This window comes from Mus caroli, unplaced genomic scaffold, assembly GCF_978045245.1.
Source record: "Mus caroli unplaced genomic scaffold, Mus_caroli_1 scaffold_7, whole genome shotgun sequence".
NCBI classification, from domain to species: domain Eukaryota; kingdom Metazoa; phylum Chordata; class Mammalia; order Rodentia; family Muridae; genus Mus; species Mus caroli.
The window spans coordinates 115,615,009-115,633,296 of record NW_028227262.1 but is presented as its reverse complement, the minus strand read 5'-3'; the positions used below and the strand labels follow the sequence as shown (position 1 = coordinate 115,633,296).

Genomic DNA, 18,288 nt, shown 5'->3' with positions numbered 1-18,288 from the left:
TTTGTTGTGTCCTTCCCACACTCCTCTCGGTGACTCCTGTAGTGATGATGTGAAATACTGATCTAACGATGGCGCCTGGTCTCATCATGGAACCAGCAACTTGAAGTCTAGGCAGAGTAGGTCGAATCCTATTTCTGACCCATGGATAAACTTTAAATAACCCATCCTGCCACAGGATGGAGCAGGGTGGAAAAGAGGCTAAAAAGAGTGTTTGCTCTGGAGACCTCCTCTCCACCTTCTTTCCTTGTAACTTTCCTCTCTGACATAGAGGTCATGTGAGCAACGTGTGTTTGACAGAGAGATAACAAAGAGGTGACATACTTCCTGTCATTGACTATGACATGTAGTCTACTACACAATGGATGGCGACAGCGTCTGATAACATTCTGTATATTTTCTTAAAGCATTACAAATTGAGACTGTGGCTATAAAGGCTGCAAGCATAAAGGAAATTAGACAAACAGTCCCAGCTCTGACCTTTGGTTCTGACTTCTTTTCCTTTTAGGGATCAGCAGTTATTTTCTTTAAAAATCCGTATCCTTAGTACTGGAGAGGATACCGCAGTTAAGAGCACATACTGCTCTTGCAGGGGCCTGGGTTCAGTTTCCTGTCACATCAAGCTGCTCACAACCACCTATAATTTCAGTTCCAGGCAGTTCTGGGCCCTCTTTTGGCCTCTGCAAGCACTGGCATGTCCATAGTGCATACATACAGACAAAGATGTAGGCACACACCATTTTAACTTTTTAAATCTATAACCTCTGAGACCTCAGGAGCCCTGTCCTCCATCTTCCTCCTACTATAGCCTCAAAGCAACTATAAAGACTCGGTTAGTCCTGGCTATAAGTGAGGATTTTGTCTCCTTTCTTTTGATTTCCGTTCCTCGTAAGCCAGCTCAAATAGTTTAGGTAGAATGTTCTATGTAGTCGGGCTAGCATGTTGTTTTGTTATCAAAATTCAGTCGTGAAAGAGAAGATGCAGTCTCGGTGCTCATTTTTACCAGGTGACCTTAGGCAGGTAGCTGGCCCACATGAGCTTTTGCTAAGTCAGGTGTGCCTGCAAAGAGTACCTCAGGAGTAACTGTCAGATGCTAATTGCTCCCCTTAATTAATGTCCTTCTTAATAATGAACATTAACACAATCATTAGTGAATCTTTGGCTCAATTATGTTTCTATTACTCTGTAATTATACATGGAGAACTGTCACAATTCACACCCATTTTTCTAATAAGGGTGAGCCATTATTTGTTACGATAAAGTTTTCTTGAGAACAGTATTTCTTGAGAACAGTGCAAAAGGGTACCAGTTACTTAACCTATGGACGTGTGATGTCCTGAGAAATGGCTTTCGTGCATTTCAGGGGCACTTAGTAAAAGTGTTTCCACATCTGTCAGTTTGGGAGATCTTAGCTGCAATTACCAAAGGGAAGCTCTGAACTGCAGCCAATGTCCTGATTAATGGGTAAATGCTCGCAGCAGTATTGGCTGTGGACTAATGTCTTCTGTGTACTTAAGTCAGGGTTGTAGTTCATAAAATTTGCATTTTTGTAATAGCTTTATTGAGTAATAATTTACATGCCATAAATATTAACCCTTTTAAAGTGTGCAATTCACTGGTTTTTAGTGTAGCTAGAGTTGTACAACCATCATCACTGGCTAATTTTAGAATATTTTCATTGCCCCACAAAGAAACCTTGTATCCATTAGCAATCACTCCTCATTCCTCTGCAAGCCCTACCCCTGGCAACCACTAATTACTTTCTGTCTCCTCTGGACATATCATATAAATGGAATTATGCAATAAGTAGTCTTTTACAGCTAGCTTCTTTCAATTAGCATTGCACTTTCAAAGTTCAAAACATTAGCATTTCTTAAAGTTACAGTATGAAACTGACAGTTAAAATATGTATCCAGGGACCCACCCCAACCCCTGACCTTTCTCTTTTCTTTCTGTTTTCTGTTGTTGTTTATTTGAGGGGGTAGAGCATAGGGAGTAAGAGACTAATGTGGGTTTTGTTCTTATTTTAGATTTTGCAGACTTGGAGATAGATGGCTGCCGAGTGTGCTAGGCAAGCACTCTAACCTGAGTGATGCCCCAAGCCCTGTGTTTGTTTTTGTGTTTGTGTTTGGTTGATTGTGGGGTTTTGGGGGAGGGGGGCGTTGAGGCAAGCCCTTCTGATATAACCCAGGTTGGCCTTGAACTTGCAATGTAGCCAAGGATGACCTTCAGCTCCTAATGCTTCCATGTGCTAAGATTAGAGGCGTGTTCAACCACGCTTTGAATTGTGTTTTTTGTTGTTGAGGAGTTTGTCTGTTTGGTTGGTTGTTGCTGTCTGGTGCTAAAGAGTGAACCCTTGGCCTCCAGTATGTTAAGCAGGTGCTCTGCCACTAAGCCAGGTCCCTGGTACTGTGTTTTTATGGTAATATAACATACATGAGTAGAACCCACACATCTGAAGTACACAGCTTGATTATATCTTGGGATGTGAATGTCTCCTGGTGAGCATCATCAGGATAAAAGTACTGAACACCAAATCACCCCAAGAAGCCTTCTTTTTGGCCCTTCCTAGGCATCCCAAACCAGGCATTTCTGTTTTGCTCAGTGCTCTTTTGTTTGTTCTGTGTGCATCCACATACAGGGCATAGCAGTCAAGCCCTGCTGCCTGCCCCACAGCAAGCCCGTCCTGGCCTTGCCCCTGGGTTCCCTCCTTTCATTGCCATTGGTGCCCAGGGGAGATAAAGCTGCACCCAGCTCTCCACACACAGGCTTACATCCTTTCTGATTCTCTGAGCAGCTGCCCAGCCTTGGTGTTGCCTCCTTGCTTTTGCCCCCCACTTTCCTTCCAGACACCAGAGATCCCTTCACATCATATTGTGGTAGGCAGGATAACCATCAACTTCCCTCCTGGATCATGTGTGCCAGCACTAGAGGGGAACCTAGGCAGACAGCATTGTAACCCTGTGCTGGCCTCTCTAAAGCCTCCTCACCTCTTGCTACCATGTAAGTTTTTAACTCCAATAAAAATGTTATTTCTTGTATGAAACTCCATGCCTTGATTGCTCTTCACTAGTAGTAAGTCATTTCTTAAACTAAGGTTTAATTTTTAAATTATTTTTAGTCTTTGAAAAAAAAAATACTGGGTATATCCTAGGGCTAGCATTAACCAGGTAAACAGAGGCATACAGATTGTTCACACTTCCTCACATTTGGCCTCTTTCTATAGAAGGAGGGCAAATGCTATATAGACGTTCTATCTTCAAAGGCCCTTTTATATATAGACTTAAGAGAGTCTATGAAAAATCCTGGTATTAGTCTTTTTGTTAAAAAAAAAAGGCCTTTTAAAAAAAATCGTCATTCTACTCCTCAAAGAGTTACAGCCCAGCCCACCCAGGACTCCTAAAATGTATTTTCCTTTAGTTAATCTTATGTGCTATATTTTGTTTCCCTCCAGACACTGTATCCAGGTTCAAATTTCCCAATTCTACACCAAAACTCCAGCATCCACCTTTGCTGTGAAATGCTTCCTCAGTTTCCAGAGCTTCAGCAGAAACTCTGGAGGTGTCTGAGTTAGAGTTCCTATTGCTGTAATAAAACACCATGAGCACAGAAACTTAGAGAGAAAGGGGATTATTTGGCTTATGTTTCCACATTATTTATCGTTAAAGGAAGTCAGGACAGGAACTCAAGCAGGCCATGAAGCAGTGCTGCTTGCTGGCTTGCTCCTCATGGCTTGCTCAGCCTGCTTTCTTATAGAACCCAGGACCACCAGCCCAAGGGATGACACCACCCACGTTGACTAATTAGGAAAACACCTTGAATCTTAGGGAGGCATTTTCTCAACTGAGGCTCCTTCCTCACTGATGACTAGCTTGTGTCAAGTTGACATAAAACTAGCCAGTGCAGGAGACTTTGGATTCTGGCTAACTGGAACTTTAACCTCTGTCCCATTACTTATTCACTGTATCAGTTACTTTTTGCTGCTCTGATAAAAAAAATACCGTGACCAAGAGCAACTTAGGGAAGAAAGTGTTTATTCTGGCTTTCAGTTCCAGGGGCTTAGCATCCATAATGCCAGGGACAGTGTGGCAGACTGATCCCATTCAGCAGCACACCAGGAGCAGAGGGAGTAAAGTGGAAGTGGGACAAGGCTTCAAACTCTCAGAGCCCATGCCAAGCACTGAACATCCTCCAGCTATACCCTACTTCCTAAAAGTCCCTTAACCTCCCCCAACAGCAACCGACAGCCGGGAACGAGAAATTTAAATACATGAGCCTCTGAGGGACATTTTTCACTCTAGTCACCACGTCCACCAAGTACAGGTTAAAGCTTCCTTACATGGTTGTCAGAGAGAATACCTCATTTATGCTCTGTGAATGACAACTGTCCCTCACACACATTTTAGCAAGATCAGTTGAGATGGTGGATAGAAGGGACCTATGAGAAAAGATAGTCTTCTGTCTCCTGTGTTCTTACTACCAGCTTACTGTGTCCTGACATGTCAAGCATGTATTGTTCCCAGTAATGAAGGATATTAATGACAGTAGTCTCTGCTGAGGTACCAGTACCCTTCTCTTTCTTGGAGATTGATTTTGTTGAGCTCTAAGTTTAAGGACTTAAAGCTGTGAGGAAGCTTCCAGAAGGTTGATATGGTCTGATTGACAGAGAGAAACTGTCATCAACTGTCTGAGGCTTTCTCTTAGGAGTCCCACCCTTGCTGTAGCCGAAGAGGCCTCTGAGACAGGTTGACTTCTTTCTAAAATCTTCTGTCTTGAGATTCTCCATCATCACTACACAGGCTTGGCCTCAAACCACCTGGGCGTTGTAACCTGAAGTTAGACAGTGTCCACAGAAGTCAGGAAACTAATGATAAGTAGTGAATTTGTGAGTTTCTCATAAGGGGAAGTATTTAGCCTTTTGTGGCAAGATATTCTTTTTCTTTTCTGTTTAGGAATGCTGAAATCTCTTCTTTTATTAAGTTCTGATACTAGTAGATCATAACTATTTTAATAATGTAGACAAGCTAAAAGATACTCAGTCTTTAAATGTGTCTCCTCACATCCCTTCCCCCTCTCTAGGACTGTTCTTTATACGCCCCTCAGGTCTCTCACATCTGGCACCAGCTTCCTGGCTAGCTTCTTTTCCCCTCCTACCCTCTCTATAACCTCCTTTGTACTCCAGTGGGGAATGCTGGAGGATCCTGTATTCATATTTCTATATAAATGCTTGTACAACCTGATGGTGCAGCTTGGGATCTTAACCATCTCAGTCCATGTTACTAGTTCTCTCCTGAGAAGAAGAATAGTAGTATCCGAAAGACTAACAACTGTTCCCACAGTATCTGTCCAACGTCAGACAAACCCAGGCTACTAGTTCTCTGTATGTATACACCAAAAGATGTGAAGATGTGTACTGACATATCTGTTGGTGAGAACGAGGCCCGAGAGAGGAGACCTAGCTTAGTCATAGGCTGACATTTGAACAGAAACTGAACTAAATCTCTTTTAATTGATTCCCCAACCCTTTGTCCCTTTGCTCCCATTTGATGTTCCTTTCTGAGCTTTTTTTACTTGGCTGTGGTACAAAATGAAATAGAGCTATGAAGTGCATCAAAGGAAAGATTGCCATTGCTTCTTTGCCCTAAAATGAATCCTTGTGTTTATAGCCCTGCCTCCCCACCAGCCATGGCCAGACAGGTTTCCAGGGCTGCTCTCACTTCCTCCCAACCTTTGAGCGCGGGAGGTTAAAAGTCCTCCTGCCATGGCCATGTGGGCCTTTCTAAGATGGACTTCCTTTTGTAATGATTCGTTCTAAATTCTCTAGAGACCATTATGTTATTTCTCCTTCTTTATTGCTGTTCACAGCCCTTCCCAATTTACTAACATTTGCCCTTTCCACTGCTCCCTTATCTTGCTGCACACTAATTAAGGCATTAAGTGAGATCAGTTGTAAAGCCAGTGTCCTTAGTATTCGATAGATGCTTCCTTCTCTGAGGTTGTTGTCTTGCATTTAGCATTACCCTTTGTTGGGCTTTCTGCCTGTGTCCTGTCAGGGGGAGCCATTCAGAATAAATGCATTTTGCTAGCTACAACTTTTAGACTTAGTATATCAAACAGTTTGCTGACAGCCAAATATGTATCAGTCACAGTGGTCTTTTCACCCACCAAATTCACAGTTCCCACAGCTATCCATCACGTATGTCAGAGTCCTGAGTCTTTAATTAAGCCCTGCTGGATACTGTACACACTTCCATTAGCTCCGTTCTCTTTACTCCATTACTTTCCTAATTGACATCCATCCTGAGTCACATGTCCTTGAATCTCAGGTGGCCCATTTTGTAGCTTTGGTTTATTTAGGTTTTCTCTCCTTCATAAATAACCTAAGCATTTAGTTAATACACCCTCAAGTGTTTGCTATTGGGACCTGGTGACTTGCATATGCTTACACTTCTCAAATAATCCTGGATTTCAGAGGGAGCTGGGTCTCCTCTAGCATCTCTCTCTCTCTCTCTCTCTCTCTCTCTCTCTCTCTCTCTGTGTGTGTGTGTGTGTGTGTGTGTGTGCATGTGTGTTTTAGATAGACTCATGAATGTCAGAACTACTGATCTTCCTGCTTCTACCTCGAAAGCAGGCGATTACAGGTGTGTGCCATCAGACCCAGCTGCCAGCCTTTTACTTTTTAATCATGAAATATATGGTCTTTGTTCGTACTAAGTGGAGAAGTCCCCTAACAATATTGACAAGTGTTGAGATCTCAAAATAGGAAGAAAAGGCTGAGCGAGTGTCACGTGAGAGTCCAACAAATGCTGCCTGGGGAGCAGAGAGAGAATGGGTTTCCATAAACCACCTCCTCACCCTCACCGGACTGCCTCCACAGTTGTGTAGAGGAATGGAATTGCCATAACTGTCAGCTGCTATAATCAAGCCATCACCTCGGTCTCTTCAGCACAAAGTCCTAATGAGTGGTTTCGGAGCAAAGCCAAGCGATTCCATGCAATTCCACAGATCTTTGTTCTGAAACATTTCCAGGTAGACAGAATCTTCACATTATTAATGCAAAAGCCAAGGTTGGTATCCACGGCCCAGCAGTGCAGTCCTTGCCCAGAATGCATGTGAGGCTCTAGGTTCAGTTCCCAGCACCACAGTAGAGAAGTCAGTGGATGGACAGATGGGTGGGTAGGTGCAGAACCCATGCCTTGTTAACCCATTCACTCTTTCATCCCATCCTCAACACTAGCCATTCTTAGCACCAAGCCCTGGTTTTTGTCTTATGTTCATGGCCCCCTTACTCTTCTATCATTCCCTAAGTGTCAATACACGAAGAATGGCCTGGACCAATGGGGAGACAGAAATCCTGGCTTGGCTTGGCTTTAAATTTAAACATTTGACCCTATCTCAAAAAACAAAATAAATAAATAAATAAATAAACATTTGACTTCTGCCATGGACACCTTTGACCTAGGCCTAGACGAGATGTTATTTCTAAAGAGCAAATACGAGAACCCCTTGAGGCTAAGGAGCATGCCTTCCACACAGAGTTGTCACCGGTGGTATTCCTGGATGGCTCAGCATTGTTAACAAGGTCAAGTCTCCCTTTGAAGCAGCACTTGGCATTATCTATTGAAAAGTTATTGTTTCCTTTACTTAAAGATGAAAGGGCCACAGGGCCTGAATTATTTTTCAGCTTACACCAGCACTTGCCTCCAGATTTCTAGTCTGTGAAATATAGATAATATATAATTTAAGATTTTCTTACTAATTAGTAAACAATCTGAGGCTTTGTTACTGCCGGAGGGCAATATACGATGTGCCTTTTTTCACCCTGTGATATCAGATAAATTATTTTTTAAAATTGAAAACTCTCCAAAGTGCTATCCAATAAACTATTTTAATTGAAAAGACTCTAAACTGCTATTCAGCACCGAATAGCTCTTCTTAACCCAGACTCACCTTTTGGTAATCAAAAGAACATTTACAGAAGTGTGAGACAAACACAATTATGAAAGTAAAATGAAGGCCTAAATAAAAAATCACAGAACAAGAGGGTAATTCTATTCACTCTTTCATATTTCATTATTTGATAACATCAGATGATGAATCCATCAGAATTGCTTTGGCAAGTGCAAACAAAAAATGGTCCTGATCAATATTTATTAAAACCTTCAGAATGGGAGAAGGACTTGAGCTGACTTTGTAATGTAGTAAATAATTATTCATATAAACAGGCTCCGACCAAAGGCAGGACTAGACCAAAGAGACACAGTTTTAATTGTACTGAATGTAAAATACAAATTGGCCTCTAGTCCTCTTGTAGAAACCTTAATTTTAAAAATTATCTGATATAGTAGAGAGTGACATATAAATCCTTAATTGTTGGAGTGGGAATTTCAACCTTAGATATTTTTAAATTTAGAATGTATTCCAAAAGTGGAATGAGGACAGAGTTACCAAGAGCATGGGGAGATATTCTCTCCACTCTCAGTGACCGTAACAGGTACGCTGCGTTATCTCAGCAGCGACAGGGATGGAATCATCCCTGTTAGGACTGATGGACTGGCATCAGTGGAATTCCTTTGTTTTAAGCAACTGCACTTTCTGAAGGGAAATGAAGCCAGACTCTGGCTACAGCTGCCCAGCAGAAGTGTGGAGAGAGATACAATCCTGGGGTTGGGGGGGAGCACAGCTGGCTTGGCTTTTGAAGTCTCCAGGAGCGACACCCCAGAATTGTGAAAGTGTGCTCATTCCAGAATAAGGATGATAAGTAACTGCTTGTCTGCCCTCCTCCCCCAACTTTGGGGTGCCTTGGGATCTGGCTTCAGGCCTCACATTTCAGGAAGTGCTCTACCCCTGAGCTAAATCCTCAGTCATTTCAACATTGATGAATGTGGTGGAAAAAAAAGAAAGAAAGAAAGAAAGAAAGAAAGAAAGAAAGAAAGAAAGAAAGAAAGAAAGAAAGAAAGAAAGGTAAGTAACTGAGCCACCAAAAAGACAAAGCAAGCCTTGAAAACACAAAATTCCACACCATGCCTACCTATGGAATGATTATCTGTGTCATCAGTGGGGAGAATATGGGCAAAATCTTTTCTAAAATCCATTCTGCAGCAGCCTGCCCAGGACAGAAACCAGTGTAATCTGCTAAAAGTATTAAAACCCATCCCAACGTAAAATGCTCATCTGAACCTGCCATCGGCTGCCTGGAACTTAGCTAGCGTCTCTCCTGCCTTTTCTCATTCCTGAAAGGCAAAGAACTTTGCTGCATTTCAAATTAAAATTTTCAATCATGTTTGTAATAAACTCTAAGCTCTTTGAAGGAGAAGACAAAGAAGGACAATTTTATTATATTTTAATACACCAATTTATTCTCTGATACACAGGATTATCGTCTGCTTTATTATCAGTCTGGAAAGTATCTGGGCTAAGATTATACTTGTTCATAGTGTCTGCAGATCAATTGCTAACGCGCTTGCCTGACATTGCTTGGCAACAGTTAGCATCAGCGAGCCCGATGGCAGCTCCATGATGTGAAAGGACCAGTCAGGGGACTTGGTACCAGGGTAAAACTCCAAAGCTACCCCCGCGCCTAAAGAGCACCTCTAGTAGAACCCCTCTGGCCATCACAGGAAGCCAGCAACCAGGGAAATGACAGCATTTGTCAAAAGGCACAAGGCCAGTTACGATGGCATGCAAGACATGCAGAATCCTGACTTAGCTGTCTCCTTCCTTAGCTGAGTCTCCCCTCTGTAGGTGCCCCTCAAGTATATACGGGATGGATGGTTAACTCAGGTATATACGGGATGGTTAACTGGTTTATGGCGTAATCAGTTCCTTTCTCCTCTTTCTTCCCATTTCCATGTTTATTATTGTATGTACCATTAAGGAGGTGGAGAAGACAAGAATTGAGTGTTTCACCTGATCATGTAGTTGCCCTTTTCTACTGGGTCTTCATTAAAGTGCTTGAAGTATCCAGGTGTAGGTTAAACCACCCTAATCTGAAATCTGAAACCTAAAATGTTCTAACCTCCCAAATCTTGTGTGTGCTAGCCCGATGCCACAAGTGGAAAATGCCTCCTCTGACTCCATACAAGGACTTGCAGTCAAACTGCACAAACTTTCCTTCCGCATAAGGGGTTGTAAGAGCCAGCTGTTTGTTACCATAATGAAATACTTGAGGCACATTACTCTTGAGGACAAGAGCTTCATTTTACAAGTTCAAATACACTGTGCCTGCATACTTTCATCAATGGTAAGGGCTACCCCAGATCATGATGGTAGCCTCTCTTTCTAGAACAGCAGTCCCTTTCAGAGGGCTGCACCCCCAGGGACCCAAGAACCTGACACAAGAGCCCACCACTCCCAGTGCTGCCATCTTGAGGACAAAGCCTTCTTACCAAAGGACTTTTGGAGAGACCTCAGGCCAAGCCACACATAGCAGGTGTGTAGGAAACATTAATTTAGACGTAAGTCCAGTTGCCAAGCTATCTCACTATATGCGTATATCGTCCCAAAATGAAATCAACTGAAGCAAAACATTTCTGATTCTAAATATTTAGAAAAGCAGTATCCAACCTGCAGGCACACACATAGCCACAGTGAGCATGTGGTGGTCAAAGCCAGTTCTTTCTTTCTACCACATAAGTTCCAGGAATTCAACTCTAGTCCCTATGGTTGGAAGCAAGCACCTTTCTACCTAGTGAGCCATCTCAAATACTGTTAGATTCAGGTCAGTTTTCCATATCAGGACCCCATTCTTCCTGTGTAACAGCCTGTTAGGTACACACACCATAGTTTCCTTCTTCAGACCTTCAGCGATAAGCACTGTAATTAATTCCATATCTTGGCTATTGTGAACACTCCTGCAATAAAGAAGAAAGTGCAAGTATCTATTTGACCTAATGACCTTTTTCCCTTTGGATATGAAGTCCGGAGTGGGACTGCTGTGTCATATGAGAGTTCTGTGTGTCTCGACTCTCTACATCTACTCTATATCTACTGTCTTCTATAATGGCTGTACTAATTCCCATTCCCACCAACAGTGTGTGAGAATTCCCCTTCCTAAAGCACCACACAGAGAACACATGATTATCCCCCTCCTCAAGGAAGTAATAAATCAGAGAGGCAACCAACTTTCAAAAAGAACGCTTACCTCATCCGTTACCACCTTGGACAGACAGACAGGGAAAAGTAAAGTAGGTAACAAAATGGAAAAGTTAGGCGCTGAACTTTAAGTTTGGAGCCCTAAATTTCAGGTCCACGGGGAGCTATTCAGCCATAACTGTGAGGTTTGTCTAAACAAAGTGTGAACTACCACAGGGCAGGCTGTCACTTTAGCAGAAGATGGAGCTGGGGTGAGTTAGTCTGAGAATTCTGTTCAGTTACACTAAAGCACAGCCAAATGGACCCAGACAGTATTTGCAGTTAGTACCTTTGCCTTTTACACTTTCATCCTCTATTACCTGGACTTTGGAAGACATTTAGGTCTTGAAATCCTTTAGTTTGAGAACCAAGGCAAGTCACTCATGTTCTACAGCTGAGCTGCTTCTGTGTACAGTGTGAATTTTGATACCTATCTCAGACGGTTGAATATACAGATGAATCTACAAGTTAATATTGTTAAATATTACTACAGCAAATACAGTCCCAAAACACAGCAGGAGCTCATAGCTTCGTACATTAGCCATATCTAGGCACAGATTCTTACCATAGATTCTGCCTTCTATGGTGTTAGCTAACCAAAGAGCCAAAGAATTCAGGAAAAAAAAATATGTGCAGACTTTGTTATTATCATTATTCCCACAACACAGTGTGTTCGAATGGTGCTGAATATTTTACATAATCTAGACAGGATTTTCAAATATATGGAAGAGCCAGGCATGGTGGCACACGCCCTTATTCCCAGCTCTTGGGAGGCAGAAGCTGGCAGATCTCTGTAAATTCAAGGCCAGTCTGGTTTACAGAGTGAGTTCCAGGCCTGCCAGAGAGAGCTACATAGTGAAGGCCTGTCTCAAAAAATAAAAGATTAAAATGTAAAGGAGAACTATATAAGTTTTATGTAATACTATGTTATAAGGATTTTGGACTGGGGGTACTGGCACTAATGCCCCCAGATACCCAGGGTACCTATTTAAAAACCATTTAGAACCTTGGACTCTGAAGTCCACCTAGTAAAACAAGGTAGATGGTAAAGGTATACCCATGGAACCCATGGATTCAGGCCAGCCCCCAGCGGGCCTTCTTGTATGTCACCTGCACACAGACCTGCTATGAGGGGCTGTAGGCCCAGGAAAAAATTGCTGTGGGTGGAAGAGATGGCTTTAGGGGGGCATTCTTCCATCGATTGTCCTACAGGAAACCTAACACCATTTGCAGTAACCTCAGGCACAGTGGAGACATGAACTGAGCATGCCAGATTGAGAGGGGGTAGGTATCAACTACAGCTCTTCCTGCCCCTTGTGTGCAAAATGTACAAAAAGCTTTCAAAGAGAAGTCAGAAGATCCTAACACTAAAAGCAAAAGGTTCAAGCAATTTGTATATACACATGTGCCGGACTGCTTGCACTGAAAATGTAGTGTGGCTTCATGCCAGAACCATATGCTAAAATCAAGTCTTCCTCCACAAGTCACTTTTGGTCATAATGTTTAATTACAGAATGAGGATGGTCACTAAGACACTCTGTCTGCTCATGATACTTTGGGAAATGCAACCAAAAGACTCACAGCAGAGGGCAAGGGGAACCCTGGGCAGGCGCACACTTGGTCATAGAGCACATTCTAAAATGAAACCAAACTCCTTTGTCCTCAGTACAGGCTACTCAGTCCACAGCTAGCAGCCAGCCTTTAAATGTTAGGGGGTCCTTATAAAGAGACTCGCTCTACAAGGCCCAAGCTGGAAAACATCTAAAGCACATGTGTGTTCACTAATGCAACACAGGCAGCCACGTACAATGCCATCTGCTGTAAGCTGGGGTACCCTGGAAGCTATGGCCGCTGTTTTAATGCTTGATGATAAAAACCATGCTTTTATTTTCCTGAAGTCTCAGTGTGTACCCATCAATTATTTATTCCTGTTGAATTCCGTGATTTTACTTCAATCTGTCAGTGTTTATCATGGAGGCTCATTTTCCTTTCGTAGTTTGGGGCATTTTCCCTCTTTCTCCTTAGGGCATCTGTAGCACCTTCCCACCCCACGTCAGTCATTCTACACATTTATTAGGCCTCGCTACCGGGTAAGGTAGCTTTCTCAGAGATAAATGCATTTCATTCTGTCTTTAAATATTTATGTTTCTTTATGATCTAATGTATCATCATGGTTATAGGGGAATTGCCCCCTAACTATAGAAAATATGCCATCAGTTACCTGTCAATTTTGTTTAATAACTCGGCTTTGCAATTCTGGTGCACTGTCATCTGAGGCTCCTGAGAACTCCTTTAGTCTCCCTGTTGCCTTCAGAATGTCATTTGAGGGTTTATACAGGCTGTCAATGCACAGAAGATATTGAAACATTAAGTACTTAAATTCTGCACCCTCTGTCACTCATCACCACAGAAGGTCCAGGGCTGGAGTTCCAGGCATCTTTGTCTTGTTTACTCCCAGCAAGGAATGGCAGTCTCTGTAGAAAAACCAACCTGTCTCCCTGGAAACAATTCATCAGACTTCTCAAAAGAAATCCACTTTCATCTGGGTTGATGGGTTCAGTGTTGCTTTTTAAGATAAATGATGAAAATATCAATATCACAATGCAAAGAACTCCAATTCGTTTTGCTTAATCTCAGTAAAAAGTATCATAAGCCATTTACCACCTCTGTAGTAGCTTCTGCTTCTAGGTCCTGAACATCCTAGCTGTGGGAGTGGTTTAGTAGTCACTCTCCTCCCAAAGACCCTGGCTTGAAACCTCTGACATTTATAGTCCAGGGTGTAAGACTCCCAGACTCCATGTTCCTCCTGACCCCTAGGTAGTTCTGCACGAACCACTCTGTTATGCTTGCAGACAGGAGCCTAGCATAACTGTCCTTTGAGAGACTCCATCCAGTAGCTGACCAAAACAGATGCAGAGACCCACAGCCAAACATTAGAAGGAGTTGAGGAAGTCTTGCAGAAGAGTTGAGAGAAAGATTGAGGAGCCCAGAGGGGATGGGAACCCCATAGGAAGACCAACATGGACAAGTAACCTGGACCCTTGGGGGCTCCCAGAGACTAAACCACCAACCAAAGAGCATACAAGGGCTAGACCTAGCCTGCCCCTACCTCCACATATATGTAGCAGATGTGCAGCCTGGTCTTCATGTGCCCCCCCGCCCCAACAATTGGAGTCAAGGATCTCCCTGACTCTGTTGCTTGCCTGTAGATCTTGTTCCCCTAACTACCCGCCTTGTCTGGCCTCAGTGGGAGATGATGTGCCTTGTCCTACAGTGACTTGAGGTGCCAGGGTAGGTTGGTACCCAGGGGGGACCTCCTCCTTCTCAGAGGTGAAGGGGATAGGGGATGGGACATGTAAGGGAGGAACTTCGATACAGATTAAAGTGAATGAATAAATGAATGAATGAACGAACGAACAAATGAATGAATGGAGTGGAGGAGAGAGAAAATAAATATATTACCATACTCAAAGATGGCTTCCTTCTCCTATAAGATATGAGGTTTTGAGGAGTTTTTTTTGTTTTGTTTTGTTTTTTGTTTTCCCCAAGATATTTCTGATGAAGAAGAAACAAACTCAAGACCCTATGTGCAGGAATAGGGGTCCCTGAGCGAGCCACTGAAATGTAGAGGGTTGCTTTGCTGCCCACACCTCCTGCTTGCTTTTAGCTGGAAGGAAGGTGATGACCTACTTCTAGGATGCCTTTTCTGTCCCTTTATGAACACCTGGGCACACTAATAAGCTGCCCTAATACCATTATTACTGTCATTGGGTTACTATTGCCATAACTGTTGTCAGAGTTCATGTTTATGAAATACTACATTCTAAGTGCTTTATGTGGATCAACTAAAACTTACAGTAACCTTAAGAAGGAGGCAGCATTATTATCCCATTACCAGAAGAAAGCCATGTTTCCCAGAGTCCACAATAAGGTAGTGTGTAAGTGAGGAGTGGAGTGGGACAGAGCCTGCCTTCCGAGTAATCAGTAAGCAAGTAAGCTATACTAACACGCCAGTAACAGAATAAGCAGGTACCGATGGCGGAAGCACTGAACTTGCTCTGACTTGCTCCCCCAGGCAGTACTACGAGATGCTGTACAACACAGCCGACGAGCTCCTGAACCTGGTGGTGGACCAGGGTGTGAAGTACACAGAGCTAGAGTACATCCATGCCCTGACCCTGCTGCACCGAAGCCAGACTGGTGTGGGGGACCAGACCACCCAGAACACCAGGCTGCAGAGACTCAAGGAGATCATCTGTGAGCAGGCTGCCATCAAGCAAGCCACCAAGGACAAGAAAATAACCACTGTGTGATGGGGTGCACCTCACTGGGTGTGGGTGGGGTTCCCAGTGTGCACGGCCGCAGGCTCTAGCTGCTCAGCATGGCCTGAGCTGGCTGTGCTCCGTCTACACTGAGGCTTAGTGGGTAGGCAGTGGATTATTTTCTCTTTAGTTTTGCTTTTCCACATGAACGCTAAGAAAGTTTGCAGTACACAATGTTGCTTAACAACCACGTTAGTCTATTCTCAAGGGATGAAGGTGGGACAGGAAGGAGGCCATGTCAAGTTGCTGGACTCTGAGAAAGGAATGAAGGAAAGCCGACTGCCACCTAAGTTTTAGGACCATCCTGAAATTAGGCCTGTGGCATAAGCAGTGGGCTTTCTCTGGTCTTAGCCTTGTCAGTTTATAGTTTAGTGTAGTAAGTATATGCACATTGCTTTGTCTCCATTGCCAAAATCAAGTAAGTGCTTCTCAGCCCAAAACAGATCTCTGTGAGCCTGGGAGATAGCAGTGCTTTATCCCAACCCTGGGACAGACTGCACGCTCTAGCAGGATTGTTCACAGGCTGCTGGTTGGTTTTACAAGCTTCTTGTTTTATTCCTTCTGTATTAAAACCAGTTAAGAGCACTGACTGTCCTTCCAGAGGACCAGGGTTCAAGTCTCAACACCCGCACACGGAGGAGGCTTATAACCCTCTGTAACTTCAGCTTCATCTGACCTGAGGCCCTCATAGTACTGCATGCATGTGGTGCACAGACATACATGCAGGCAAAAATACTCATACACACAAAGTAAAAAAAAAAAAAAAATCATCATAAAACTATTGCTAAAAATAGTAGGGAGGGAGAAAGGTGACTCACTATTGGAGAACTTCCATCTCACACACCATCCAGGGTAAATTGTAATTTTGACAATGAAAAAGTAAATCAATTATTATAATAAACATTGAAACTACTAAAAAATTGAGGGAGGTCTAAAGCAGTACAAATATTTTCTATAAAGCAATGCAGCTCAGGTCTGCTTGGCTGAAACATTTCCCCACTCAGCTGCCTCTGAAGCCTCTTTTATCTGTTTGTTGGTTTTTGGTTTTTCGAGGCAGTATTTCTGTCCTGAACTCACTCTACAGACCAGGCTGGCCTGACCTTGAACTCAGAGATCCCCTTGGGATTAAAGGTCTGCACCACCACACCCAGCTGACTTACCCTTTCCTGATATGGGTGCCTGCAGTGCTCCAGGCCCCCAAGTCCTCTCGATACTCAAGGTTCATAGGTCATGGGAAGCAACAGTTTATCAACAAGGATTCATCTTGAACACACATGGGAAGAAGAGGCAGAGGACTGGCCATTCAAGATCACTGTCAGACCCCGAGGGAGGGAATTTTCACACTTGTTTCTAACAACTTTGGACTGGATGGGAATAACCAAAATTAAAAACTGTTTTGAGATGCTTAAATATCTTATGTTGTTTTTCTCATGTTCTTTATTCCGCAAACATTTCCTAGAGCCTAATGCATACCAAGTGTTGCTACGCTTGGGCAAGATATATAGACAGAGGACACCCTTCTGTCTACCATTTAGGAACTGGACTTGAAAGCCAACAAGTTCATGGCCAAAGCTGAGCTGGAAGCCAGAGCCGGGCATCGAGGCAGGGAACCATCCCAAAGCTGCAGGACAGCCTTCCAGTGTCTTCCAAGAGGGACCGCTTTGGTTTACAAATTTCTCTGTAATGGCTGCGGTCTCCCAGAAGCCACTGTCTGTGTTTCCCTCTCCTCCCCACCGGTTCCGAGTAGTCAGGGTGGTTCCAAGCATGTGTAAGAGTGGATCTCTGCTTTGCCACAACAGTGACAGACCAGAAACGCCAGTTCTACACAGAAAAGGGTCACAGGTCCTTTGTCCAGGCATTCAAGCACAAGCCTTTGGTGATTCACTGGAATCTACTCGCCCAATGGTCAAAGCCAATGACACATTTAGTAGTTGGCTGAGTGGGAACGAGGGATGGCATAGCCACCTCAGAACCTGCCACCAGTCGGGACATTGCAGGTTTGGACAGGGTAGGGCCCTACTTTGGTAAGGTTTTGTGAGAAGGATTCAGTGTCATTCACAATCATTACTGGAAAGAACTAGAGTAAGTACAGAGAGCCAGCCCAGCCATACATACAGCCACAAGAGCTGTATTCTACCATGACAACCTCCCCCTAAGAAGTATTGCTGTGAGTAAAGAAAAATACTAGTAAGCCCCAGCAAGAGGGCACTGGAAGCAAAGCTCACCATCTTCTCTTACATGTGGGCAAATGAGATGGACCCATGGCTAGTCCACATAGCCGGCCATTGGCTCCTCTTCTACAGACTCAACTAAACATTGCACAGAAGTGTTTCTTAAGCAAATATCCACAAATGTTGATGAGGATGTGGACTGAAGGAAACCCTTATACTGCTGGTAGGGATGTAAACTGTCTATCCACTTTGAGATTGGTATGAGGCTCCTCAAAATATCTGTCCCTGGTCCCTTGCCCAATACCTCCTTTCCAGTATCTGTATCCACAGGCTTTCCCAAATGTAGCTCTCATCCTTCATCGAGAGCCTTCTTTTCTGGAGCAGACAGAGGCTGCTACATAGACGCAGAACTAGTCAAAATGTAGATCATGTGACCACGTGTCCAGTCCCAATTGGGTTACGTACATCACAACCCTTACACCTAAGTCTTAGGGAACATCACAGAAGAGGCAGCAGGAAATCTGTAAGAGGACCAGAGTGGAGCTGCAAGGTAGTGTCTTCTAGACATAAGAGGGATGCTAAGCCCAAGAACTCAAACTATGGCTGCCTGCAAAGACTACATAATTACAACAGCCGTTCAAATGCCAATGTGCATGAGAGAAACT

General features: G+C 43.6%; 1 protein-coding gene across 1 annotated transcript in view; it reads left to right on the top strand.

Moving 5' to 3' along the window:
* Exoc4 (exocyst complex component 4) overlaps positions 1–16,862 on the top strand; it is a 735,179-nt gene extending 718,317 nt beyond the window's left edge. The window contains exon 18 of the mRNA XM_021164590.3: positions 15,206–16,862. Coding sequence (XP_021020249.1) covers positions 15,206–15,443 — 238 coding nt within the window. The 3' untranslated portion in view covers positions 15,444–16,862. The remainder of the gene's footprint in view (positions 1–15,205) is intronic.
* Positions 16,863–18,288: the final 1,426 nt, after the last annotated feature.